At 48.0% G+C, this 26,652-nt stretch overlaps 1 protein-coding gene across 1 annotated transcript in view; it reads right to left on the bottom strand.

Annotated features, from left to right (window-relative positions):
- Positions 1 to 7,720: 7,720 nt before the first annotated feature.
- LOC115892750 (unconventional myosin-XVIIIb-like) overlaps positions 7,721 to 26,652 on the bottom strand; it is a 59,164-nt gene continuing 40,232 nt past the window's right edge. The window contains exons 10-13 of the mRNA XM_030914530.1: positions 25,841 to 25,941; positions 21,984 to 22,047; positions 9,310 to 9,454; positions 7,721 to 7,803 (exon numbers count right to left, since the gene is read on the bottom strand). Of these exons, the coding sequence (XP_030770390.1) occupies positions 7,721 to 7,803; positions 9,310 to 9,454; positions 21,984 to 22,047; positions 25,841 to 25,941 (393 nt within the window). The remainder of the gene's footprint in view (positions 7,804 to 9,309; positions 9,455 to 21,983; positions 22,048 to 25,840; positions 25,942 to 26,652) is intronic.

Raw genomic sequence — 26,652 nt, 5'->3', positions numbered from 1 at the left:
TCTAGGGGTGGAATTTGGTTTTGCTCATCCTTGAAATTGTGACATGATTTTTACCAACAGAACACGGCAGAAATGTTGCAGCTCAGAAAAGGTGATGCACCTTCCATCTTGCTTCCTGGAAACTTGCATTTGGAGTCCTGAAGCCACCATGCCATAAGGAAGCCCAACCAGCCCACGGGGAGAGACCTGAGACCACATGAAGCCTGGGAAATGGGCTACTCCAGCCTTCCTATGCTTCATCAGCCACCAGTTGACTGCAGCCACATAAGAGACCCCAAACCAAAACCTCCCAGCTGAGCCCTTCCAAAGTGCAGATACACAGAAGCCTTGGGAAATAATAAAGTGATTGTTTAAGCCATGGGCTTTGGGGCTGATTCCTTCGGCAGCACTGTAACAGAACAGCCACAAAGCCAGCCAGTGCTGGAATTCTTACTTCAATCTGAGCCCAGGTCTGTGTCACGCTAGACTGTGCTCTAACCACTGCCTTACACTGCCCTTGGCCTCTCGGGCCTTCTGCTAAGCTGCGGAAAGAGCACTGAGTTGAGAGTCTAAAACTGGATTCTGGTTCTGAACCTGTTCTCTAACACAGAAGTTTCATTTCATGCCTTTAGATGAGGAGCCACACCTCTGAGAGGTGCAAGTTCTTCACTCACCAAATGGGTTTAACAACTCTCATCAAGCCCATCTCAGAGGCAGGCTTTAATGCCAACAGAAAGAACTGACAGCCAAAATGCTTTGCAAAGAAAAGAGTTACTGCTTACTGAATACTTCCTATATGCCAAGTATTAAACATTTATTATCTGACTGTACAATGATTGTAGAAGGTAGGTGAGGTTATTATCATTTTACAGACAAGAAAACTGAGGTCCAATGAGATGAAAAGTCTCTGACACAGGGTGAATCACACTGCCAGGTGATCAGCAAACCTGGACTTGAATGCTGCTCTGTTCAATTCTGGGACGCCAGCTCTCCCCTCCTTCCTACTCTCTCTTTACCAAGTTTAGCTCCAGAAAGCATCCATTGACTGCCATACGAAATACACAAGCACCAGCTAATCGTTCCACAGGCCACTTTTTGCCAAAGGAGAGAAGCATGAGCTTGGAAGAATTGTTATCTAATGGACCTGGAGTGATGGCTTGAGCCATGAGCTTTGGTGAGCAGCAAATCAACCACTATCAAATCACCAGGTGTTTTCTGCCTGCCATGTGGTGCTGGCCCTCAGAGCCCCCTCCTGCTGCCTTCCCCAGGAACCCATCAGTGATGGCAAGCCAGAGAGACAGAAAGGAGGTGTGGATACTATGTAGACAGAGGGAGGGATGCAGTCTCATTGCCACCATGGAAGCAGGTTTTTAAGATCCAAAGGTCAGCTGTGCCCAGACTCTCGAGATAAATCTGACTGTAATAAACTGACTAAGCCCAGGAGCCACGTGTGCTGTGATGGGAGGCGTCCTAGAGTCAGAGCAAGAGGGGATGCCCACAGGAGCAGGGTGGTTGTCGTTCAGTGCTCTTGTCTGTCTGTCCTCCTGCCTGGCCCCTCTCCTTCAGCTGCCAATGTGATTAAGTGCACAACCCCTTCACATCCCTCATCTCACCTCAATTCCAGGGTGACCTCTCCCTCCTTTGAGAGTTGCCAAGAAGACACATGGCTCAATAAATACTTATTGAGCACATACTATGTGCCAGGCCCTGTGCTAGGCCATGGGGATGCAACGATTATCAGAATCAGACAAGACCTCTGTACTCACAGAGCTACAGCCCAGCATAGGAGACAGACATTAATCCAATAATCAATCATCTCACATGAAAAACAAATAAAGGAGGCCAGGGAATGCCTCGAGCATACAGAGCAGGAAAACCAGAGCTTGTTCAGGGCCAGGGAAGGCTTGTGGGGGCAGTGACTTTCGAATCAAGAGCTGAGGCATTGGCAAAGGGAAGTAGGGAGAACAGGAGAGGACAAGACCGCCATACCACAGCTCTTGCAGGGAAGAGCAAGACAGTAAAACTGAAAACATCCTCTGCAGCTGAGCCACAGCATCATGGGTGCAAACTGAGGCGGGAGAGGTGCGCAGGGACCAGAGCAGCTGGAATTGCCCTCATACCGCGTCATCGGTAGCTCTGTTGAAGTAACCCTACCAAATGTGTGAACTGGGGAGTTTCTGCTGGCTGTGGCATGACAGCAGATAGGGGCAGAAAGGATGGGGAAGACGGGAAGCCAGGAGCCTGACTGGGAAGCCATTCCAGGCTTCTAGGACAGAGATGATGTCCAACTGGGTGATGTGATCATGAGACAAGGATCCCTGGAGAGAGCTCCAGGGCTCCCAGCTGAGGCTCCAAGAATAAATTCACAGCAATCTTGCCCTGGTCCAACCCGACAGTCCCCAAAGAGGGACCATTTGTCCTTTGACCATCCTCTTTCCATGCTGCAGTGGAAGGAGGAGGCCTTGGAGCCAGACAGACCTGAGTCCCAGTCCAAGCTCGGGCACAGCCTCACTGTGTGCCCTGGGCAAGCGGTTTCTCCTGGAGGAGCTTCGGTTTCCTCATCTGCAGAATGTGGTTAAGTTTATCTAGAGGAGCGAATGGGATGCCATGTGCTACATTGCAGCATGGGGCTGGCATGGGAAAGGTGTCTTAACAGGGGCTGCCCAGTTCCATCCCCACTGAGAGCTGGGCACAGGGCAGGCACACTCAGAACCTGTGCATGAGGAGCGAGGGAGAGGGGAGGCCATACTTGACCTCCAGACATCAGAGGAACTGAGAGATGAAGCATCTCCTTGCCCATCTCCTTGCCCTCCTCAGCAGGCAAGCCCACCACACCTTCTGTGCCGCATGGACATCCTAGGTGAACCAGACAATTAGCGGTCTATGGGTGATGCCCATAGTCTTCCACCATACCCGATCTCACAGTCCTGACAGTGCCCTCTGCCAAGGCTGTCAGGCAGCATCTAATGCAGGTTTAGGAGCCTTCTCGCTGCCTGGACCTTGCCAGACAGAGCAGGGCCACCCGCTGACATCCAGGTTGAGCGAAGTGCAATTGCCCTGGACAACCAAGAAGTTTATATGGAGGGTGTCCACCTGAGCCCACCCGGCTTGTGCCAAAAGCTACTCTCCACACACAGGAGAATTGCTTAGACTTCAGGAGTGCTCTCTCTCTCACACACACACACACATACACACACAAAACCCTCATCTATGCTGACAGCAACTAAAAAGGGTCCCGGTCCCTGTGCAAAGCCTGAGAGCCTTAGGCTCAGGCAGCTTTGAGCTCCATCACTTCCTGGCTGTGTGCCCTTGGGCACATCGCACCACCTCTCTGAGCCACAACTGCACCATCTGAAGAAACAATAGACAAAGACTCACCTTTAAGGCATTATGTTGAATACTTCCTCAGGTCCGGTGATCTAGCATGTAACTCAGCACAGAGAGTGCTTGGGAATCATTGCTCCCCTATTCCCTGGAACCTGGAGATCTTTGTAGCAGCCTTAGCTTGTCTCCGAGCAAACTGGGCAGGCATGGGGACAGAGGAATGGTGTGGGCTGGGTTTTGTGTGAAAAGGGCCACTCTGGTGGCTGGGTGGAGAGATTGTATAAGGTTAAAAATCAAAATAAAAGTGAAACAAAACCCAAAATGGGATTTGTAGCTGCAGAGAAAGTGGATATCCCAGGGTGAGTTTCTGGGCATGGTTGTAGCTACGTGCCAGTGTTGGCTTGTTTTTCTTTTTCTTTTATAAAGAAAAGAAATGTGTGTGTGTGTGTGTGTGTGTGTGTGTGTGTGTGTGTGTGTGCGTTCACTGAGTCAAGAAGTAAAAGGTTTCTTACCGTAAGTTGAGGTAAAAATAGCGTAAACCCCAACAAGTTCAGAGTAATTGGCTGGAAGTTTAAGAGAGGACTGGAGACACAGACCCAGAAGACTGATTTATGTCTACCATGGGATCTGCGGAACAAACAAAACAGACACATTTCCAGAACCACAAAGCCCTGAACTAATGGCTTCCTATGAACATCGTTGCGTTTCATCACTCCTCACCCTACAGAGAAGGTATCATAGCTGTCCCCATTTTATAGATGAGAAAACTGAGGCTTAGATATGGGAAGTGATCTGTTCAAGATTACACATCCATCAAAGGGCAGAGCTGAAACTTGGCTGGAGGTGGCTGACTGCAAAGTCTAGTCTTCTTGGCATACACATATATATTTGTTCCATCACAGAACCACTCTGCCTCTGGGCTCTCCTTTGCAAAATGGGCCTAATTCTACCTGTTGCGCAAGCCGGTTTGGGGCATACATTCAACTAGAATTTTCTATGCAGTTACTATGACCCAGCTCTCAGGAAGAATAAAAGAAAAAAAAAAAAAAACTGGCCCATGGGTAAACAAAATGTGGTATATCCATACGATGGAATATAATTCAGCCATAAAAAGGACTAAAGTACTGATCCATGCTGCAAAATGGATGAGTCTTGCAAATACTATACCACGTGAAAGCAGTTGGGCACAATGGCTCACGTCTGTAATCCCAGCACTTTGGGAGGCTGAGGTGGGCGGATCACAAGGTCAGGAGATCGAGACCATCCTGGCTAATGGGGTGAAACCCCACCTCTACTAAAAATATTTCAAAAAATAGCCAGGCATTATGCACATGCCTGTAGTCCCAGCTACTCGGGAGGCTGAGGCAGGAGAATGGCGTAAGCCTGGGAGGCAGAGCTTGCAGTGAGCTGAGATTGTGCCACTGCACTCCAGCCTGGGCGACAGAGCAAGACTCCATCTCAAAAAAAAAAGAAAAAAGAAAGCAGCCAGTCATAAAAGACAACAGACATATGCACATATTGCATGACTGCATTCACGTCAACTGTCCAGAACGAGGAAATCTACAGAGACAGAAAGTAGATTCATGGTTGTTTAGGGTGGGGGGAAGGCATTGCTTAGGGATGGCGGTTTAGAGGGCAATAGCTAAAGGCTATAGGGTTTCTTTTTAAGATGTGACAGAAGAGCGGGAGATCGAGTTAATTGCCAATAATTTGATCAATCATGCCTGCATAGAGAAACCTCCATGGAAACCCCTAAAGGATGGGGTTCAGAGAGTTTGCAACACATCAAAGTGCTGGGAGGCTGTCATGCCTAGGGAGGACAGGAGTCTCTGTCCCCTCCCTTATCCCTCGCCCTAGTCCTGAGTTGTATCCTTTATAATAGAGCAGGGGTTGTAAGCAAAGTGCTTTCTTGAATCCTGTGAGTCATTCTAGTGAATTATTAGACAAGAGAAAGGGGTCATGAGAACTCACTATGTAAAAAAGCCACTTGGTTAGAAGTATGGGAGGCCAGGTGCTTGCAGCTGTCATCTAAAGTGGGGACAGTCTTGTGGGACTGAACCCCTAACCTGAAGGGTCTGTGTTAACTCTGCTAACTCAGGGTAGTCTCAGAATTGAGGTGAATTGTAGGCCTGCCATAGGCAGGAACACAGAGTGCTTCGGAGGTGGGAGGTGTGGTTCCAGAGGCTGGTCTCAGGGCTCAGAGCTTAGGCGGACCTAAGTCCAAATCCCATCTCTAGCTTTAGCTGTACGTCCTGAGGAATACGGATGAAACTCTCTGCTGCGCATCAGTTTCTTCCTCTATAAAATGGGCATCATAACAGTCCCCACCCCTCCCAGGCTGTTCTAAGGAGGTGGTGACATCATCGAGTCTATAAGCACTCAGCACAGTGGCCCCAGGAAAATGAGAATGGCCCAAACCCCACTCTGGAAGGTACTGGCTGTATGATACCAGATCAGTGGCATACCTTCTCTGAGCCTCTGTTTGCTTGTCTATAAAATGGAGATGGATGAAAACGAACCCTTATGAAACGCCCTGCCAGGAGCCAAGTCCTGTGCTCCACAGTTTTTGCCATTGACTCCTTCAGTTCTCACAAGAAGCCTGCAAAGTGGGTACCATCATTAGCCCCATTTTACAGAGGAAGAGACTGAGGCTCAGAGAAGCTGCGCCAGGATTCATACCCAGCAGGCTGACTCCTGACTCTTGGCCATGGCATTAAGTTAACACATATGTCTAATGCAATAAAAAGGCATAATAGAGGTGTAAGTGCTTTTGAAACTGTCAAACACCAAGCCAATATTAGTGGTGATTGTCATTGCTATAACAGTTCAAAAACCCTGTGTCCAGTTATAAGGCCCAAATTCTTTCCAGAGGGAACTATTATTGGTTTTTAAAAATAGGACTGGGGCTCTCAGAATTAGTTAGGAAGCCAGGCGCGCTGAGAAGGGAGTATCATTTTAATGAAAAAAAAAAAAAAAAAAAGAAAGAAACCTGATTAATGAAAATGATTCTTAATATATTTCAAAATGATCTGTTATGACACAAAGCAAAGACATTTATATACGACTTTGAAATTCTTAATAGCTGATTTTAGAGCAACCTATTATGAAATCTTTCAAAGCAGAATCTATAAGTAAGTAAATCACCAGGCAGGCCTCCCAGGCAGACTGACGGCAGCTCTTCTTAAAATAATTTATAAGGTGGGGTGGGTGGAGCATTGGCAGAAATTATTGCCATCATCAAGTATTAATAAAATATTTATAAAAGTGACTTTCTCTTATCATCAGATGCACTGATGTGATGGGTCAGGTCCTTGAGCCCACATCGGGCGGGGGGCCCACTTTGCCCCAGGAGGAGAAACTCAGGAATGAAATTGAGCTCCTTCACTTCCCTGGTGACAGGCTAACAAGCCAGGGGGCTCCCTTAGTTTCTGGATAAATATCTCAACTTCCTTGTCTCTTGAATAGGACAACCAGGAGGCATATTCCTCAGAGTCTCCCAGGGGTCCCCAGCAGGACCAAGCCTCAGTTTCCCAGGCGTAAGCCACTCCTTCATGTACCTTGTACTTCCTGCCTTCCCTCCCCTGTGTCATTTTCCCATTCCCCTGTCACAGCCTTCTGGGGTCCTCCCCCAAATATATAACACGTTTCCACATCTCTGTCTCAGGGTCTGCTCCTGACTCAGGTTGGCCTCAGTGACCAGGAAGTTGAGTGAGAGACATCACAGTTCCCTGAGCAAAGTAGTGCTGATGCCCAGACAGCCAAGTGCCGAGCATGGCCCATGGCTGATTTTTTTTTTTTCAATCATTTTGGGAGTACAGGTGGTTTTTGGTTAAGTTCTTTAGTGGTGACTGATTTTAGTACACCCAACCCCCCGGCAGTGCACATGTACCCAATATGTAGTGTTTTATCCCTCACCCACTCTTAACCTCCCCGACCCAAGTCCCCAAAGTCCATTATATCATTCTTACGCCTTTGCATCCTCATAGCTTAGCTCCCACCTATAAGTGAGAACGTATATTTGGTTTTCCATTCTCAAGTTACTTCACTTAGAATAATGGCCTCCAGCTCCATCCAAGTTGCTGCAAAAGACATTATTTCATCTCATTTTTATGGCTGAGTAGTATTCCATGGTGTGTGTATATATATATATATCACATTTTCTTTATACACTCATTGGTTGATGGGCACTTAGGTTGGTTCCATATCTTTGCCATTGCGAATGCGCGTGGATGATTTTTGGAAAGACAAGTGGCATTTTTTTTTCATATTTGCCCCAGCCCAGCATGTCTGTCCTTGGCTTGGATCAACTGTGGAATCTCATCTTACTTACTCCTGACTCAGTATGACTCAGTATGACTTCTAGAAATTTCCAAAATCAAAACAGTGGGTTAATATATGTGGCTCAAATGGATGAGAATCAAAGGAATCGGACCCAGGGCCTGGGAATGTGGGGACGACGGAAAGGATGCACCAGCACCTTCTCGAAGATTTTGCTGCCCCCTAAGGTAACAGCCCAGAACGTCAGCCAGAATCCATGCACAGTCCCAGGACAGACCTCAGTTCACACGGGTGTTCATTCAATAAGCAACTTCCAGTTCTATGTTCTGGACCCAAAGGAAGCCACCAGCCACTGAAAAGAGCCAGACAAAGTCACAACCATAATACAAGGCACGAAAGGCCCCATGAAGGCAGAAACCCTTGCTCTTCATCCTCATTCTCTCCCCAGAACCTTATATATTGCCAAAAGAGGGAGCAGAAGAGACAGGTTAGGGAGGTGAGGAGCTTTGAATGCCAAGCCAAGGAATTTTATTTGATTTAGAGGCAAGGAAAAGCCTCAGGAGGATTCTAAGCAGGAGAACGACAGTATGGGTCTATGTAGTAGAAAGGAACTTGATGGTCATCATGAGAATGGGTAGAAGGAGGAATGAAGGCATCAGCAAGGAGGCTGCTGCACTCATCCAAGCACACACACACGCACAAAGGTAAACACTGCATGTAAGGTGATAACAGTAAGGACACAGAAACTAGGACAGAAATGATGTCACAGAGACTATCTCTGGAACATGGTGAATGATTGGATAGGGAGAGGGTAAGGACTGGGGGGATGGCAGGAACCACTTGGAAGACCAGGTCAAAATAGGGAAAATCAGCAAGCAGACACTTAAGGATGGGATAAGGATACAAGATCAGTTTCAGGGCATCTCCAAGATGTCTAGCTAGAAACGTAGCACCTTGGCTGGGTGCAGTGGCTCATGCCTGTAATCCCACCATTTTGGGAGGTCAAGGCAGGAAGATTGCTTGAGCCTAGGAGTTTGAGACCAGCCTGGGCAAAAAAGTAAGACCCCTGTCTCTACAAAAAATAAAAAATATATATTAACCAGGCATGGTGGTGCACACCTGTAGTCCCAGCTACTCAGGAGGCTGAGGCAGGAGGATTGCTTGAGCCTAGGAAGTAGAAACTGCAGTGAGATATGATCGCACCACGACTGCCCAGCCTAAACAACAAAGCAAGACCCTGTATCAAACCATAAAAATTTAAAAAATAAAAAGAAACACAGAACCTTTACTGCACAGACCCAACCTTCCCTTCCATATTCTAGAGTTGCTCTACCATACTGCCAGTACAGTAGCCACTCCCTACCTATGACTACTTAAATTTAAATTAAGTAGAATTCAATACAATTAAAAATTCAATTCCTCAGTCGCACTATTGTATTTCAAGTGTTCAGTAGTGGCTGTGGCTAGTGGTTACTGCACTGAACAGCAGTAATCTCCATCACTGCAGAAAGTTCTTGTGGACACAGCTGGTCTAGAAGGTTTGCTTGAAATGCCAGCCCTGTGTCCTCCTCACGACGCCTAGTTTCAGCAGCCTCCCCGAGAGCAGTCCCAGAGACACAGAAGGTGACAGATTGACCCTGTTCCCACCTCCCCGAGAGAAGGGCCTTGTCAGGCGCCTGCCAAAGGAGACAGCTGGCCTCCCAGGTGAGCTCAGCAGGAAGGACATACCTTTGCAGGCCCCCGCTGCGCCCAGGTGGTAGATGGCTGCCAGGACCCGCCAAATGGCCCGCTGCTCGCTCTCTGAGATGCCCAGCGTCTCCATGGCACCCTGGAGCTGGGCAAAGGCAGCTGCCGCCTTCTGCTTATCTTCAGGCTGGAAGCAAAGGGAGAGAGAAAGAAAACAAGGCCATCACGACGGAGAAAACAGACTCACAACTTGAAGCTGAGCTCCGTCTCGGAGGAATGCGGGGGTCATTTTATTGCCACAGTAAATTACCCACAATTAAGCTGAGGAGTATGGACAGACGAACTCAGGCGACTGGGAAAGTTATCCAAATCATTTTTCTCTGACTTTGAAATGCACTGTGGCTTTTATTCATTCACGTGTGCACGCATTACAGATTTATGGAAGCTCTGTTCTATGCAGGCCTCTGGTCTGGAGATGCAAAGATGAGCAAAGCCCAGACCTTGACTTTGAGGCCCTCTCAAGGTAGAATTGGAAAGAGACATAAAAGCAACTAAGTGTGGGCCGGGCGCGGTGGCTCAAGCCTGTAATCCCAGCACTTTGGGAGGCCGAGACGGGCGAATCACAAGGTCAGGAGATCGAGACCATCCTGGCTAACACGGTGAAACCCCGTCTCTACTACAGAATACAAAAAACTAGCCGGGCGAGGTGGCAGGCACCTGTGGTCCCAGCTGCTCGGGAGGCTGAGGCAGGAGAATGGCATAAACCCGGGAGGTGGAGCTTGCAGTGAGCTGAGATCCGGCCATTGCACTCCAGCCCGGGCGACAGAGCGAGACTCCGTCTCAAAAAAAAAAAAAAAAGCAACTAAGTGTGAAAAGGGCTAAGTGGTAGGTAGGCTATGGGTACAGGTTGGTAGGTAGGCTATATGGGGTCTACAGGTAGGGTCTAGAGGTAGGCTCTGTAGGGTAAGCTGTGCTATAGGTCTATGCAGAGGACCATGGGACATCAGAGGGAGAAGGGATAATTAATCCCACCCAAGACAGCCAAAGACAATAGCATAGAGCAGATGATCAAATTGTGATAGAAGTTTGGAAGATAAATAGGCAGAGTTGGCCAATTTAATACAATAAAAGTCCCAACAGGCAAAGGGAACCACAGGAGCAAAGAGGATTTGGGGAGACAATAGGTGGTCCATGGAAGCAGTTATTTTTGTTTTGTTTTATTTATTTTTGAGACAGAGTCTTGCTCTGTTGCCCAGGCTGGAGTACAATTGCACGATCTCAGCTCACTGCAACCTCCACCTCCCCGGGCTCAAGCGATTCTCTCACCTCAGCCTCCTGAGTAGCTGGGATTACAGGCACCTACCACCACACCCAGCTAATTTTCATATTTTTAGTAGAGACAGGGTTTCACCATGTTGGCCAGGCTAGTCTCGAACTCCTGACCTCAAGTGATCTGCCCACCTCGGCCTCTCAGAGTGCTGGGATTACAGGCGTGAGCCACCACGCCTGGTCTGGAAGTAGTTATTTTTGGAGGTGGGTCAGATAGAGATGGGGAGAAGATAAAGCTAGAGAAGCTGGCATGGGCCACCCTTGAAGACCTCGACCATGACACTAAAGGGCGTGGCCTTTAAACTCCAGTCATGACTGGCAAATACTGATATGTGCTCCCACCATATTCCTGAGTTCATAACAGACATCATTAATCAATCAAGATCCCACAGCAAGCCAGTAAGTCCAGATTCCCTTCAGGACATCGCTTCTTGAAGCCACCACCAACGTGAGCTTTCCCACTAAAGGAAATGGCACTTGTTTTCTGTCTCCTGTGCAGCAATAGAAAACTGCTAATTTTGTTTGTTTTAGACAGGGTCTCGCTCTATGACCCAGGCTGGAGTACAGTGGTGTGATTGTAGCCCACTGCAGTCTCAAACTCCTGGGCTCAAACGATTCTTCCATCTCAGCTTCCCAAGTGGCTGGGACTACAGGTGCACACTACCATGCCTAGATGATTGTATTTTATTATTATTTTTTTAGAGATGGGGTCTCACTATGTTGCCCAGGCTGGTCTTGAACTCCTGGACTCAAGCAATCCTCCCACTGTGGCCTCTGAATGTGCTGGGATTACAGGCGTGAGCCACTGCACCTAGCCTACCAAAGATTTTAACAGAAGGATACAGAAAATGACATGATCAGATGTTTATGGGTTGCAGGATTTTTTTTAAGATTTATGATCCCAATCATGTTTGATTGAATATTAAAATTAGTCTGAAACTACTATACACACACCATCTGGCCAAGGAGACTCAGCCCAGAAGCCTGCTGGGTAGAAAGGAAGTGAGCTGGGAACGGGAATTCTTTTGTCAATAATCCACCAGCCGATAATGAGAAACTGATTTGCACTTGGCCTGCTTAGAGAACTTGGGTGATGAACTGCAGGCTGTTAAAGCCAACAGGTCTTTGACTTTTGTAGCATCCAGTGGCCAGAGAGGGAGTGACACTTGCCCAAGGTCACACAGCAAATTAATATCAGATACAAGACTAGAAGCAGGCTTTTCAGACTGTTGGACTGATTCCCAGTCCAAGATACTTGTCTCCTCCACTCAAGCCACTTCCTCTAACTGGGCAACGTGCAAGAATCATCAACCAATTGGGACGACATCAAAGCATACAGTGACATTAAAAGATTTGCTTGGGAAACATTTCAGTTAATACCAAAAGCATGTTCCACTGATCCATCATATTTCTGGACCGCCACAGGATCACAAAATCCCTAGCAACCAGGAGCTCAACCTAGCAACTGCAGCTGGAGCAAACAGAGGGACGGAAGGCGTCTTACCAACATACTCAGTTATTTATGAGATCTCAAAGTAGCAGAAAAAGGATGCCAAAAGGACAGCGCCCACACATTTATTATGGCTCCCACTGTCACCTATGAGCATTTGACTTTAAATTACAGAAGGACTCCATCATCTACCAGGTAGTTCGAGTGAAGAGAAGAATGAGAAAACTTCCACTAAAGCTCATTTGCTCCTTTCTCTTCCTCGTCCCCTCCCAATGTCTTTTTCTTAACAGAAGACATGGATCAATAAATATATATGTTTCTGACTCAAAATGATTAAGATCAGGAAAACATTCGCAGTTCCTTAAACTTCCAGAGAGCCAATTGTTCTTCAAACACCTCTGCAGAGTTCCCTGACAAAAGAAACTCTTTGGATCAAAATCATGAAAATAGATCCGGACGCGGTGGCTCACGCCTGTAATCCCAGCACTTTGATAGGCCGAGGTGGGCGGATCACGAGGTCAGGAGATGGAGACCATCCTGGCTAACACCGCGAAACATCGTCTCTACTAAAACTACAAAAAAAAAAAAAAAAAAAAAAAAAAAAAAAAAAAAAAAAAATTAGCCGGGTGTGGTGGCGGGCACTGTAGTTCCAGCCACTCGGGAGGCTGAGGCAGGAGAATGGCGTGAACCTGGGAGGCGGAGCTTGCAGTGAGCCGAGATCGCGCCACCGCACTCCAGCCTGGGCAACAGAGCAAGACACTGTCTCAGAAAAAAAAAAGAATCATGAAAATAGAAATAAGTCAAGTGAATGGAATAAGTCAACTGATAACCCAAATGTCTATCAGCAGGAGAAGGGAGCCACAAAGAGTGGTATAACCAGAGCACAGTGATGGGGTGCTACACAGCAATGAAAAGGAACAAGCCACTCGCAGCCACATATAGGCATCTCACAGACCCAGTGTTGAGTCAAAGAAGCCAGGCACAAAAGCCTGCATCCTGTGTGCTTCTGTTTATGTGAAGTTCAAGAATGGGCGAAACTAACCTATAGTAAGAGAAGTCGGGACAATGAGTCTGGAGTGAGATGGGTACCTCCGATGGAGATTGCCTGGGAGGGGGCTCAAAGGAGCCTTTGATGGAATGAGGAATGTTCTGTATCTTGATCTGGAGGATAGTTGCTGGTGTGTGTTTAATAATTACTAACATTGGGCCGGGTACGGTGGCTCACGCCTATAATCCCAACACTTTGGGAGGCCGAGGCAGGCAATCACAAGGTCAGGAGATCGTGACCATCCTGGCTAACACAGTGAAGAAACCTCATCTCTACTAAAAAAAAAAAAAAAAAAAGGCCGGCGCGGTGGCTCACGCCTGTAATCCCAGCACTTTGGGAGGCCGAGGCGGGCGGATCACAAGGTCAGGAGATCCAGACCACGGTGAAACCCCGTCTCTACTAAAAATACAAAAAATTAGCCGGGCGCGGTGGCGAGCGCCTGTAGTCTCAGCTACTAGGGAGGCTGAGGCAGGAGAATGGCGTGAACCCAGGAGGCGGAGCTTGCAGTGAGCCGAGATCGCGCCACTGCACTCCAGCCTGGTGGACAGAGTGAGACTCCGTCTCAAAAAAAAAAAAAAAAAAAAAAAAAAATTAGCCAGGCGTGGTAGCCGGTGCCTGTAGTCGCAGCTACTTGGGAGGCTGAGGCAGAATGGCATGAACCTGGGAGGCAGAGCTTGCAGTGAGCCGAGATCGAGCCACTGCACTCCAGCCTGGGTGACAGAGCGAGACTCCGCCTCAAAAAAAAAAAAAAAAAAGAGAGAGAGAGAGAGAGAAAGACAGAGACAATATAAACATTAGAATTAGCATACTTCATATACTTTGTGTTTTACCTCAATTTTTAAAAATCAGTGTATAAAAATATTCAAATCATAAGATGCCCAGGGTTTGTCTGAGGTAGTCTCAAGGTCAATGAAAGTCTGCAGATAATTTAGTAAAAGAAAATAAAATCCAAAATGTTCTCTCTCCATTCAACCAGGCTGAGTTTAGAGTGCCCAGGAGATTCCTACAATTCAGAGAAAGGCCAGGTTTGGATTTGGAGTCAGACGCAGCTAGACGCCCTCCAGACTCTGCACTCCCAACCGTGCAACTCTGCAAAAGTCCCTTGCCCGTGCGTGGAGGCTCAGTTTCCACTTCTTCAAAGAGGAAATAAGGCCAGGTGTGGTGGCTCATGCTTATCATCCTAGTGCTTTGAGAGGCCAGGGTGGAAGGATCACTTACGTCTAGGAGTTTGAGACCAGCCTGGGCAATGTAGCAAGACCCTTTGTCTATAAAAAATATATAAAAATTATCCAGGTATGGTGACATGTGCTTGTAGCCCCAGCTACTTGGGAGGCTGAGCCAGGAGAATTACTAGAGTCAAGGAGTTCAAGGCTGCAGTGAGCTATAATCACACTGCTGCACTCCATCCTGGATGACAGAACAAGACCCTGTCTCAAACAAAATAAATAAATGACATGGAAATCATATCTTAGCATCCTCCCAGGGCTGCTATGAGGACTAAATGAGTTTATGTGTGTAAAGCACCCAGCACAGTGGTCAGCACACAGTGGTACTCAATAAACGGTGGTTTCCACTCACTACTGCCTCTCTCCCTCCAAGGCTTCACCTAGGCTATTCCACCTTCCAGGGACACCATTCCCCATTGCTGCCTAAGTTGATGCCCCGTACTCTATAACAAGTTAATCAGGTATGACTTTGCCCTCAAAGGGCTCCCAGTCCACTGAAAGGGACAGGTGTGCAAAGAGATGACACACAGAGCACATGCCATGGACTGGGAGACACTGGGCAGGGGTAAAGGAACTGACTGGAAGGATGAGAGGCTTCCTAGAAGGAGTTGGTTATGGAGCAAATCATAAAGGGTAAACAGAACGAGTGAGGCAAAGCAGGTGCCAGGAAGCAAGAGGGGTCTCCAAGTGGAAGGATAGGGGATTGGGGGAACCCAGTGCATTTGGGTGCTAAGAACTCTGCACAGGCTGATGGTGCAGACCTCTTCTGCAGAGCAAAGGGTCCTGAGTAGCCATGGTTTGTGGCTGGGAGCTGCCCTCTGATGGAGCTCCTGGTGACCTCCCTGGCAGAGGGAACTAGCACCTGGGCATCCTCCCTCTGGTTACGAGCACAATAGGGGGCCTCAGGCAGGCCTGGGCCCAACTCTGATTCATGGGGAGGTGCACCAACCCTCTCTTCCACAGGGCCAGGTGGGCCTCCTTGTTTCTACAACCAACCTGCCCGAGGATTTTCACCCCTCTGCCTCCTGGACCAGGAGCTAACTCAGGGAGGAAAATGCTAAACACTGATTCAATGCATCTCAAAAGGAACATCACGTGGGTGCCTGCACACGTCGGTGAACCTCATGGAGACTGCAGGGAGGGCAGGACAGGTGTCGGTCCACAGCCAGGAGCCGCCCTACCCGTTGCTCAGCATCTCACCAATCCACTTCTTATCTCATCATCGAGAGTCCGTTTAAGTGGAGAGGAGAGAAGTGTCCATGGAGCACATATTCTGCTGTACTGGGCGCTTTTTCCCCATGAGGCAGGCTGAGTCTCTCCAGCCGACAGAGGAGGAAATGGAGGCTCAGAGAGGTGAAGTTACCTCCGCAAGGCTACCCATTTGGGGAAGGGCACAGTCACTACTACTGAGCCCCCAGTCCTCGGTGTCATCCAAGGGTGTTGCTCTACCCATCCCACAGGTGAAAAACTGAGGCTGGGAGAAGTTAAGTGAGCCAAGAGTGCACGTGGACCAGACCTCAGAGCACACTGTCTTCAGCCACGATCTGCATCATAATCTGAGATGACAGTGGGAAGAATGAAAGTACCAAATTTAAAGTCAGGCCGACCTGGATTTCAGTCCTGTCTCCACCACTTAAAAACTGTGTGCCTTTGGGCAAGCAGCTTCACCTCTCTGAGCCTGGCTACTTCTCCTGAAATAAACAGATGTGATCATAATTCCTTATTTAAAGAACCACTGGGAGAATTAAGTAAAAGCAAGCTCCCGGCAGAACCCCTGGCACAAGTGAGTAATTCCTCATCCTTCCATTTGAGCACCATTCCCCCACAGTTGACAACTGGGTCATAAAAAATAAATGTGCCTCGGGCCAAGGCCTGGAATGTGACAGCCAGAAGCAAACTGCGGGGTGGCAAGGATTATTATTATTATTATTATTACCACTGCTGCTGGGCACATTTTAAAAAACTTAGGCTAGGTTGCAAAAAAGAAATTATAGAGAAGAAGAAAATAATATGAAAGCTTTGTGATTTAAAATGTATCCTGGTGCTTGGCAGTTCTCAAGTAAGTTCCATTTACAAGCTGAAATGTGGCAGGCAGTGAGGGCACAGTGTGAGGACTAAGGGGAGAAACTGGCAGTCACTGGGTACAGGCAGCCCCTGAGGACCTGGCCAGCGCCACGCTGGGGGTCTCCGCACTTTTACCCTGGGGTCCTTGCTTTGACTGGCCACTCATGTTTACCTTTGCATGAGGTGCTCAGTGTAGCCAGAATGCGGGCCTCCCTGAACCTGTCTAATTCACTCTCAGTCCAGCTCTAGCTCATGGTTGCCTCCTGCAGGCAGCCCTCCCTGATACGCCTCTCCTCCTCCCAGCTTGGCCTCAGCCTATATACACCTCCACTCAGGCACATATCTCTCCAACTTGGAATGATCTGTTGATGTAGACATGGCAGCCCACCACCACCTCCCAAAAGTGAGTCACTTGATGGGTGAGACCCAGTTGAGTTATTTCTGTGTGCCAATACCTGGCATCTAATAAGATCAACACATATCCATTGACAATGAGCTTCTAGCGACCATCCCCAAATAAGAGCCATTGATGGTGGGGTTAAGTGTGTTCACCCACTGAGCTGGGTCCACAGTACTACTCAGCCCAGATTTGAGGACCCCAGACGGCCCACAATGACTGAGGGATGGGACCCCCAGGCTTTCTAATTCCCTTCTCTGGGTCCTCTGAGATTCCCAGCAACTGCCCCAGCTCCCAGGATCCAAGGAGTGGGTTCAAAGGCAGACATGAGATCCCCAAAGACCCAGTGAAATGATACTGGGGAGAAAATAAAGTTTAATTAACCAATCTCTGCTGACCACAATAGCAAACGATTTGAAAATTGAAAAGATGTGATTTTAGTTAAGTGGTGGTGAGTTAAGCATGCTCGTCCATTTATTCACTCAACACACATCTATTGAGCACTTGCTGTATGCCTGGCTGAGTGCTAGGCCTTGTCTATTCAGGAGGGATCAAGACAAGTAAGACTCCCACCCTCACGGAACTTAGGGCAGAGGGGAGACAAATCATAAATAAACAGTGTGATCAGAGATGGGAGATTGTTACCAAGGAGACAACAGGAAAGATAACTGGAGACATCTCCTTAGACGGAGGTTTGGGAGTCTGAGATGGTAATGCAAGCTGGACACCCAAAGATATTTATCACCTTATCACTAAGAACCACAAAAGGTTTAAAACCATGTAAATGGACAATAAGAGGGAAACAACAGTTCAGGGAACCATGTCTTCTAATATTTGTGAAAGTTTTGTGTGTGTGTGTGTGTTTTCGTTTTTTTGTTTTGTCTTGTTTTTTTTTTTGAGACGGAGTCTCATGCTGTCGCCCAGGCTGGAGTACAGTGGCACAATTTCGGCTCACTGAAACCTCTGCCTCCCAGGTTTAAGCGATGCTCCTTCCTCAGCCTCCTGAGTAGCTGAGATTACAGGCACCTGTCACCATGCCTGGCTAATTTTTGAATTTTTAGTAGAGACAGGGTTTCACCATAATGATCCAGCTGGTCTCGAACTCCTGACCTCAGGTGATCCGCCCGCCTCGGGCACCCAAAGTGCTGGGATTACAAGCATGAGCCACCATGCCCGGTCAGAAAGTTTTAATGATATACAGTGTGTTATGAATTATGTAAAATATTTGTAGGAAAAATACTGGAAGAACATCTGCAGGTATAGAACCAGTGGGTTTCTCAGGGTGGTGAAGTGAATGGCGCTTGTTTTCTGGTTTGCTTGAGTGTGTGCGTGTATTCTGGTTTTTGATTTTGCCTTTCTGTTTTTTCTGATTTCTCTATAGGAAGTATGTAGTAATTTCGTTTTTTATTTTTTATTTTTTTCTTGGGACAGAATCTCGCTCTGTCACTCAGGCTGGAGTGTAGTGGCGTGATCTCGGCTCACTGCAGCCTCTGCCTCCTGGGTTCCAGAGATTCTCCTGCCTCAGCCTCCCGAGTAGCTGGGATTACAGGCACGTGCCACTACACCCGGCTAATTTTTGTATTTTTAGTACAGACAGGGTTTCACCATATTGGCCAAGCTGGTCTCGAACTCCTGACCTCAGGTGATCCGCCCACCTCAGCCTCCCAAAGTGCTGGGATTACAGGCGTGAGCCACTGTGCCCGGCCATAAATTAGTTTAGTTTTTTTTTTTTTTTTTTTTTTTAAAAAACAGGAGCAGGCCAAGCCCTCCCCATGGGCCATCAAGGCTTTGCCCTCCCCAACTTGCCCAATGCTGCCATCCTTGATTATGAAGGAGGAGGAGGAGGAGGAGGAGGAGGAAGAGGAAGAAGGAAGAAGAAGAAAGAAGAAGAAAAATAAAAAGAAAGAAGGAAGAAGAAGCAGAGCTGACATTGGACAGCCTTGGGGACTTAGCAGCTCCCATTGTTGGGGGGCATATCCTGATCACCAGATTTCCTTAATGAAGCTGTACCTGGCCTACCCAACCCCACTAACTGGCCCAGGCTTGTATCAAAGACCAACGAATTTTCAGACTTTATTTTTCTTCTGAAAGAACAGAGAAAACATTCTCTTGATACCTGCCAGGTAGCAGAGAGAGAACAAAGAAACACCCTACCAGTTCCTGCAAATCAATTGGTCTAAAAAATGCCCCTCAGAAATAAAGAGAAAAAAAAGCAAACCACTTCAAATGCTTCTTTGACACGAATTCACGCTGTGACCAATGGCTTTATGCAGACTGTTAACAAACAGGTCAGGTTGGGGAAAGCTCAGAGGGCCCCAGCTTGGGCCTTTTTCCTTCTCAAAAACAATAGGAAAATAAAAAACAACTCTTCTGCTGATTCAAATGGATATATTTGGCCAAAGCTCATTAAACGAATGAGAAAAATCACTGCTGAGGTAATTTCTCATCTCTTGCCTTCAAGGTCGAGGTCTGGGCTCCTAATGACCCCAAATCATGGGGGAAAGGGTATGAAAAAAGAACCCACTGCTGAGTCCCCCGAATGAGAGGGTGCCCCCCCAATATTTGGTTTAGCAAGAATGCCAGCCTGGTTGCATCTGTTAATTTCATTCTCATTCCAGCTTGTTTCATGTATGAGTTTTGACAATGAAAGAAATTTCATTCTCATTCTCATGGCCAGCTCTTGGTCACCTCTTCCAGGCAGCCTCTCTGATATGCCCCCAACTCTCCAGGCTTGCCCATATAATATTTGGGACATACTTATAAGGTGACAAGTAGATTAGCCCCCAGGGTTCAGACGGGGCAGACACATCACCTCGCCCAGTGCAGAAACAGACTCTCCAACAGTGGTTCTCAAAGCAGAGTCCCTGGACCAGCAGCATCAGCATTGCCTGGGAACTTGTGAGAAATACACATTCTCAGGCCTCACCCAGAGCTACTGAATTAGAAACTCTGTGGACAATACTCAGCAATGTGTAAGTGTGTGTGTGTGCGTATAAGCGCACACGCGTGCTTAGCAACTTTTTTTCTTTCTTTTTTTTTTTTTTGAGATGGAGTCTTGCTCTGTCACCCAGGCTGGAGTGCAGTGGTGCAATCTCTGCTCACTGCAACCTCCACCTCCTGGGTTCAAGTAATTCTCCTGCCTCAGCCTCCTGAGTAGCTGGAAATACAGGCATGTGCCACCATGCTCAGCTAATTTTTTGTATATATATATATATATATTTTTTTTTTTTTTTTTTTTTGAGACACAGTCTCGCTGTCTCCCAGGCTGGAGTGCAGTGGCGCCATCTCGGCTCACTGCAAGCTCTGTCTCCCTGGTTCACACCACTCTCCTGCCTCAGCCTCCGGAGTAGCTGGGACTACAGGCCCCTGCCACCACGCCTGGCTAATTTTTTGTATTTTCAGTAGAGACAGGGGTTTCACCTTGTTAGCCAGGATGGTCTCGATTTCCTGACCTCGTGATCTGCCCGCCTCGGCCTCCCAAAATGCTGGGATTATGGGCATGAGCCACCACCCCCAGCCTAATTTTTTGTATTTTTAGCAGAGACAGGGTTTCTCTATGTTGGCCAGGCTGGTCTCAAACTCCTGACTTCTGGTGATCTGCCCGCCTCGACCTCCCAAAATGCTGGGATTACAGGCATGAGCCACCACACCGGCTGAATTTCTTTAATGACCAATGATGTTGAGCATATTTGCACGTGCGTGGTTGCCATCCATTGACACTTTTTTGTGCATTCCATCTTTTGCCCATCTTTTTTATTGGGTTGTTTCATTTAAGAGTTTTGAGAATTACTTCTATATTCTAGATAAAAATCCTTTATCAGCTAAGTGATTTGCAAATATTTCCTCCCAGTCGGTGGCTTGCTTTTGCATAGTAACAGTGTCTTTCAGACAGCAGATGACTTAGGCCAAGCCCTGTTCTAAGCACGTTATACACATCATTTCATTTCACCCTCACAACAACCCTATGAGGCAGATACTGCTACTATCCTTTTGATAAAGTTAATTTGTTCTCTTATGGACTGGGATTTTGATGTCTCATTTAAGAAATCTTTGCCCAGCTCAGGGTTACAGAGATTTTTCTCATTTTCTTCTAGAAATTTTGTGGTTTGAAGTTTTACAATTAGATCTGTGATTTTTTTGTTAATTTTAGTATATCATGTGAAATACGGATGGGTTTTTTTTTTTTTTTTTTTGGCACCAGGATATCCAATTATTCTAGCACTATTTGTTTCCCAGATATGTATGTTTGAAAAGAGGCTTTGGAGTGGAAATTAGCTAATTCCCGCCATCTGGTGAACTCCTATTCATCCTTCAAAATCCAGGCCAAATGTTCCCTTGGCTAAGAAGTCTTCTCTGGCAAAGGCCAAGTAGCTCTATCAGCTATCCTGTGGTGCCTGCAGCATTTCATGCAATCTCTGACACATTCTTATCTCACATGATTGCATTAATTTCTGAGTCTGTGTCTCTTGCTAAAGTAAAAATTCATGGATGAGGACCATACTCCTAGCACTCAGCAGAAGCATACACCTAACATAACACAGGCCCAGCATAGGTGGTGGTAAAGGTATTTGGGAGAGAAGGGAGAAAACAATGATTAAAATAATTGAATAATAAAATATCAAACCAGTGAACCATTTGCTTTTTTAAACAATGAAATACCTAACTCTCGGCCCCACTCATAGACTATATTGATCACGAAACCATCTCTGAGTGCACCTACCCAAGTTAACCACCAGTAGTACTGACAAAGAGCACCCTATTGATTGATCTAAGCCAAGCCCTGTTCCAAGCACGTTATACACATCATTTCATTTCACCCCCACAACAGCCCTATGAGGCAGATACTGCTACTATCATTATTGTACTGAAGAAGAGACAGACCTCCCGGGAGGTTAAGGTCCATGCCTGAGGTTCACCTACTTAATAAGTATCAGAGCTGGGGCTTGAACTAGACTGATTCCAGCGCCCCAATCCTACCTCTAACGTATACTACATCTGGTTTCCTTTATTTGTCTGAGTCTCCTTTACCCAACAAGCCCAGACCCTACAAAGACAGGCCCTGACTCTTCCACATGACCAACCCTTGCCAACTATGAACCCCAGTACCAAAGGAGACAAGTTGCACGGCGACTCCTCATCACCCTCCCATCTGGCCCCAGGGACACGGACTCACATCCCACCCCTGAGGGACCTCCTCCTTACCTTGGACCACATGCCCATGCCAAAGGAGCTGCTATCTGCCATCTGGTGCAGGTTCAGCTCCATCCTGGAAGCACAGAAGGAACCAGGAGTCAGTGGGCTGTTCACACCAGGCCTGGCAGGGCAGGTGGTCGTCACACTGTGTGTGGCTCCATGCAACTACCCAGACACCCCAGGGACTGTCCCTGGCCTTGGCCCCACTAACTCTGCCCTGGGACTTCTTCGATCTCCCAAATATTCCTCACGCATAGCCCTCCCTTGGTCCTTCCTAAAAGCCAGGAAATCCCAGGAGAAAGGGTTGTAGAGGAAAATCAGGAGAGCAGGGACTAACTCCAGATCTTCTAATCAGCTGGGGGACCTCACTCAAGGATAATATTGAAACAGTCAACATGAATGAGCCCTTGCAGCATGTTAAGTTCTAACATGACTCATGACAGCCCCACTCCATCGGTACAATTATTTCCATTTCACCATTAACAAAACAGAGGCACTGAGAGTGGGTACCTGCCCCAGGCCTTCACAGCTAGCAAACATGCAGCCAGAAGCTGAGCTGAGGTCTGCTGGCCCTTCGAGCCCAGACTCCACGCTATCCTGCCATGTGTGCCTCTCCCGGCCTCAGTCTGCCCTTTATGAAGCAACACGATGTTTAAGGTTCCTTCCCATGTTCAACCTGCAGGCTCCTCAAGAGTGAGACCTGCAGAGGGGCCACATCCCACTTTTGCAGGCTTGAGGAATGCAAGCCAAAGGCGGGGTGGGTACGGCTATGCCCCCTGCCCCTTCGAATTACACTCTCTACTCACAAAACCATTGTAGAGCCCGGCCTAGGATCCCCAATCCCCATGCAGGCTCAAATTGGTTCCTGGAAAGGGTGGGGGGTTACTCATCAGTCTCCAGCCAGCTTGTCTGGTTCTGAGGCCTTCAGCATCCTCTCCCTAGATTCTCTACAGACCCCACACCCCTCTCTGCCTCATGACTTGGAAGGACTCTTACCAGCTAGGCTTCAAAGTCCAACCCCAGTGCTGCCATGTGGCAGACAAGGTAATTCTCTTCTCTGCAACTCACGTTTTCTTATCTGTAAAATGGGCTCCCTACCTCTTCTTGCCTCCCAGGATTAAATGAGATATTGTACATAAACTCACACTGCCGGGCTGGCACGGAGTAAGAGCTCTGTTTTCCTGACACTCTCTTCCATTCACTGGAAATTCAATCTGACAAATAATTAAGAAGCATCTACCTGGTGCCAAGTCCTGTGCGAGGTACTGGGAAGGCAGAAGGAAGGACAACAAGACCCCTGATTCGAAGATCTCCCAGTCCATCTGGTGAGCAAGGGAGACCTGCACTGGCAGGTTTTTGAATCAGAAGCACATACCAGGCACCAAAATGGTGGAAAGGAGAGACCAAGGAGCAAGAATCAGGCGGTGCTCCTCTAAAAAAGGGATTTGGAGTAGGGTTTTGAAGGATGACTAGGAGTTTGCCACATGAGTGCATGGGAGAAAGGACATTTGAGCAAGCGGGAACCTGATTTTGACCTTTGGAAGCTTCCATGTCGGTGAGGGACCAAGTTGGCAGCAGCAGAGGTAGAGAAAGGGAAGTAACTGGGGGATTAACAAGGGACCTTCAGAATGACAATGACTCCCTGAGGGGGCTGAGTTGCTCCAAGCACTTTACTCTCTTGGGATTCCTGAAACTCATCTAGGCAGCCCTTTCCTCTCAGAGGCAGCTTTGGCCCAGTTCCTAAGGATGCCAAACTCAATAAGGATGCCACCAGCATGGAGGGCCCCGGGCCTGGGCCTGGCTTGGAGTGGAGGTCGGGCATCCTCTGCTAGCCGCAGGTGAGCCTCATCCTTCCTGGGTCCACCCCAGCGTAAGCCTCCAAATCCCCCTCTCCAGCAGGCAATGCTTCTATCCCCAGCATCAAGCCCCACCCATGGGGTACAGAAGAGAGAGCCCCAGTGTGGGGCTCCAGGGCTGGAACAGGGGTGATGTGTGTGTCCTGCAGTGTTCTGAGAGGTGAGAAAAGGGAGGTCCCAAGAGGTGAGGCCATGGGGCTGAATGTGGGGCTCAAACTCCTATGTTCAGGGTCCACCTACCTATTCCTTCCCGCATTACACTGTTACTATGCACCGCACATGGCGCCTGCTGCCTTGACATGTGATCTCATTTAAATGCCTACGGGGTTGGCACTAGTAGGAACCCATTTTACAGAAGGAGAAATCAAGGCTCAGAGAAGTCCGTGTGGGGCAAAGCCAGGATCAAACCCATGTCCCTCTGAATCCAAAGTCATTTCTTTGGATGACCTGGTCAGAGCCTGGTCAGGGTCTGTCAGGGGTATCAAGGCAGATCAAATCCTCCAAAAACAAAAAACACACACAAAGCATTCGCTATGTCCGGGCACTATTTTAAGAAGTATTGTTGGCTGGGCACGGTGGCTCACGCCTGTAATCCCAGCACTTTGGGAGGCCGAGGTGGGTAGATCACGAGGTCAGGAGATTGAGACCATCCTGGCTAACAAGGTGAAACCCCATCTCTACTAAAAATACAAAAAATTAGCTGGGTGTGGTGGCGGGCGCCTGTAGTCCCAGCTACTCAGGAGGCTGAGGCAGGAGAATGGTGTGAACCTGGGAGGCGGAGCTCGCAGTGAGCCGAGATTGTGCCACTGCACTCCAGCCTGGGTGACAGAGTGAGACTCTGTCTCAACAAAAAACAAACCAAAAAAAGAAGTATTGTCTGCCTGTTCATATTTTAACCCTCACCACAACACTGTGATATAGTCACATCTATTTTTGTAGATAAGGAAAGTCAGGCTCAGAGGGGTGAACTCATTAGCTCAAGGTCACACAGCCAACAAGTGGAAAAGCCAACATACAAATCCACACAGCCTTGTCCTCAAGTTTGTGGTCCTTGTCACTCTGCTATACAACCCTACTCCAAGTTCTCCTACAGATTCCCAAGACCTTCTAGAAGTTTCCCTGCTGCTCAGTTACTATCACTCTGAAAAGTGAGAGTTCCTTCTCTTCTCTGCCTTCTCTCTGCAGGTTACAGCTGTCCCTCCAGCCTTAGCCAGGACACACAGGACAGGTTGAGGCTGCCCTTCAGATGGGGAGGGAAGGCTGGGGAACAAACAGTGATGAGGTTAGAGCACAGCAACCACAAATTATCACCCCTCATGTGGGAAAGCCCAATTTTTCCTCTCCCTGGAGCTTCACTAAGACCATGCCCATCCATCCAACAGAGGAGGAAACCAAGGCTCTGGGAGAGGAAGCCACATAAGCCACATGCTTAATGATGCCCTGTAGATTTGGGGAAGGGCAGAGATGGCTTTTTAGGCCACCTCCTCCAGGAAGCCCTCCAAGATGAGACTTGTCTGACTACCCAGCTCACTGCCCCACTCAGTGGCAGGTTTGTCCCGAGGAACCTCATATAGGCATCCCCTACTATACACCCAAAACTCCCACAAAAGTTTAGAAACTTCTGGAAGATGTGGGGGTCTGCTGTCCCTCTCCCTCTTCCCACACCGCTGCCAGGACCAGTATTGACATGCCACTATCACAGCAGACAGCCTTGACTCCCAGCATGTATAAAGAGCTGAATGTAAATTATCTCAGTCCTATAAGGTCTAAGAAAGGTGTTGTTTCCACATTACAAAGGAAGAAACCGAGGCTTAGGGTGGATGACATGTGACCAAAGTCACCCAGCCCATGAGCTGTGTGTACCCAGGCAGCTGGAATCGGAGGCCACGTTCCTAATCCCTGGGTCCCATGGCCTCTCAGTACTGGGCAGAAGCTAAGGCTGGGCCCCCAAAGAACAGGTGCCCTTTGTTGCACTGCTCTCCGCTGTCTCCACCTGCCCCAAGTGCTCACCTGAGATCCAAGTCCAATCCAGCCAGCATCTGGGAGAAAACCTGGAAGTTACTTTCCCCTTCCGGCTGCCGTGCCACACGGCTCTTCTCCAAAAGCATTGTCTGCAGGGAGAGTAGAGGGGCACCCAGTCAGCGCTTTGGGTACATCTGCACATGCCTGATGCCCAGCTACCGAGGATGCCCCACTCTGATCCACTCCTTTTTTTTTTTGAGATGGAATCTCGCTCTGTTGCCCAGGCTGGAGTACAGTGGTGTGATCTTGGCTCACTGAAAGCTCTGCCTCCTGGGTTCATGCCATTCTCCTGCCTCAGCTTCCCAAGTAGTTGGGACCACAGGTGCCCACCACCACGCCCAGCTAATTTTTTTTGTATTTTTAGTAGAGACGGGGTTTCACCGTGTTAGCCAGGATGGTCTCGATCTCCTGAACTCGTGATCCGCCCATCTCAGCCTCCCAAAGTGCTGGGATTACAGGCGTGAGCCACCATGCCCAGTCTCTGATCCACTCTTTGAATCAACATCTCAGGTCCAAATTTTGCTGGCAACCTCCATATCAGAACTTCTCATCCTTTATCTCACTAATTCAGAGTCCACCTAGGAAATTAACTAATGCAATAGATTCATTCCAATTAAGGTATCAAAGGTAGTAACAATCAAATGAGGCTACCTTCCAACATATTCCCTTTTTAATAGAAGCCTTTAATACCTTAACCCAAATAGTGATTAAGGATAGGATTTCAGGACCAGGACAGAAAAGGGACTTATTTGGCGTGGAGGGGTTTTCTTTGAGTCTGGATATTATACCAGCTCCACTTT

This window comes from Rhinopithecus roxellana, chromosome 13, assembly GCF_007565055.1.
Source record: "Rhinopithecus roxellana isolate Shanxi Qingling chromosome 13, ASM756505v1, whole genome shotgun sequence".
Lineage (NCBI taxonomy): Eukaryota > Metazoa > Chordata > Mammalia > Primates > Cercopithecidae > Rhinopithecus > Rhinopithecus roxellana.
Note: the sequence above shows the minus strand (reverse complement) of the source record. Positions and strands in the feature narration are given on the sequence as shown.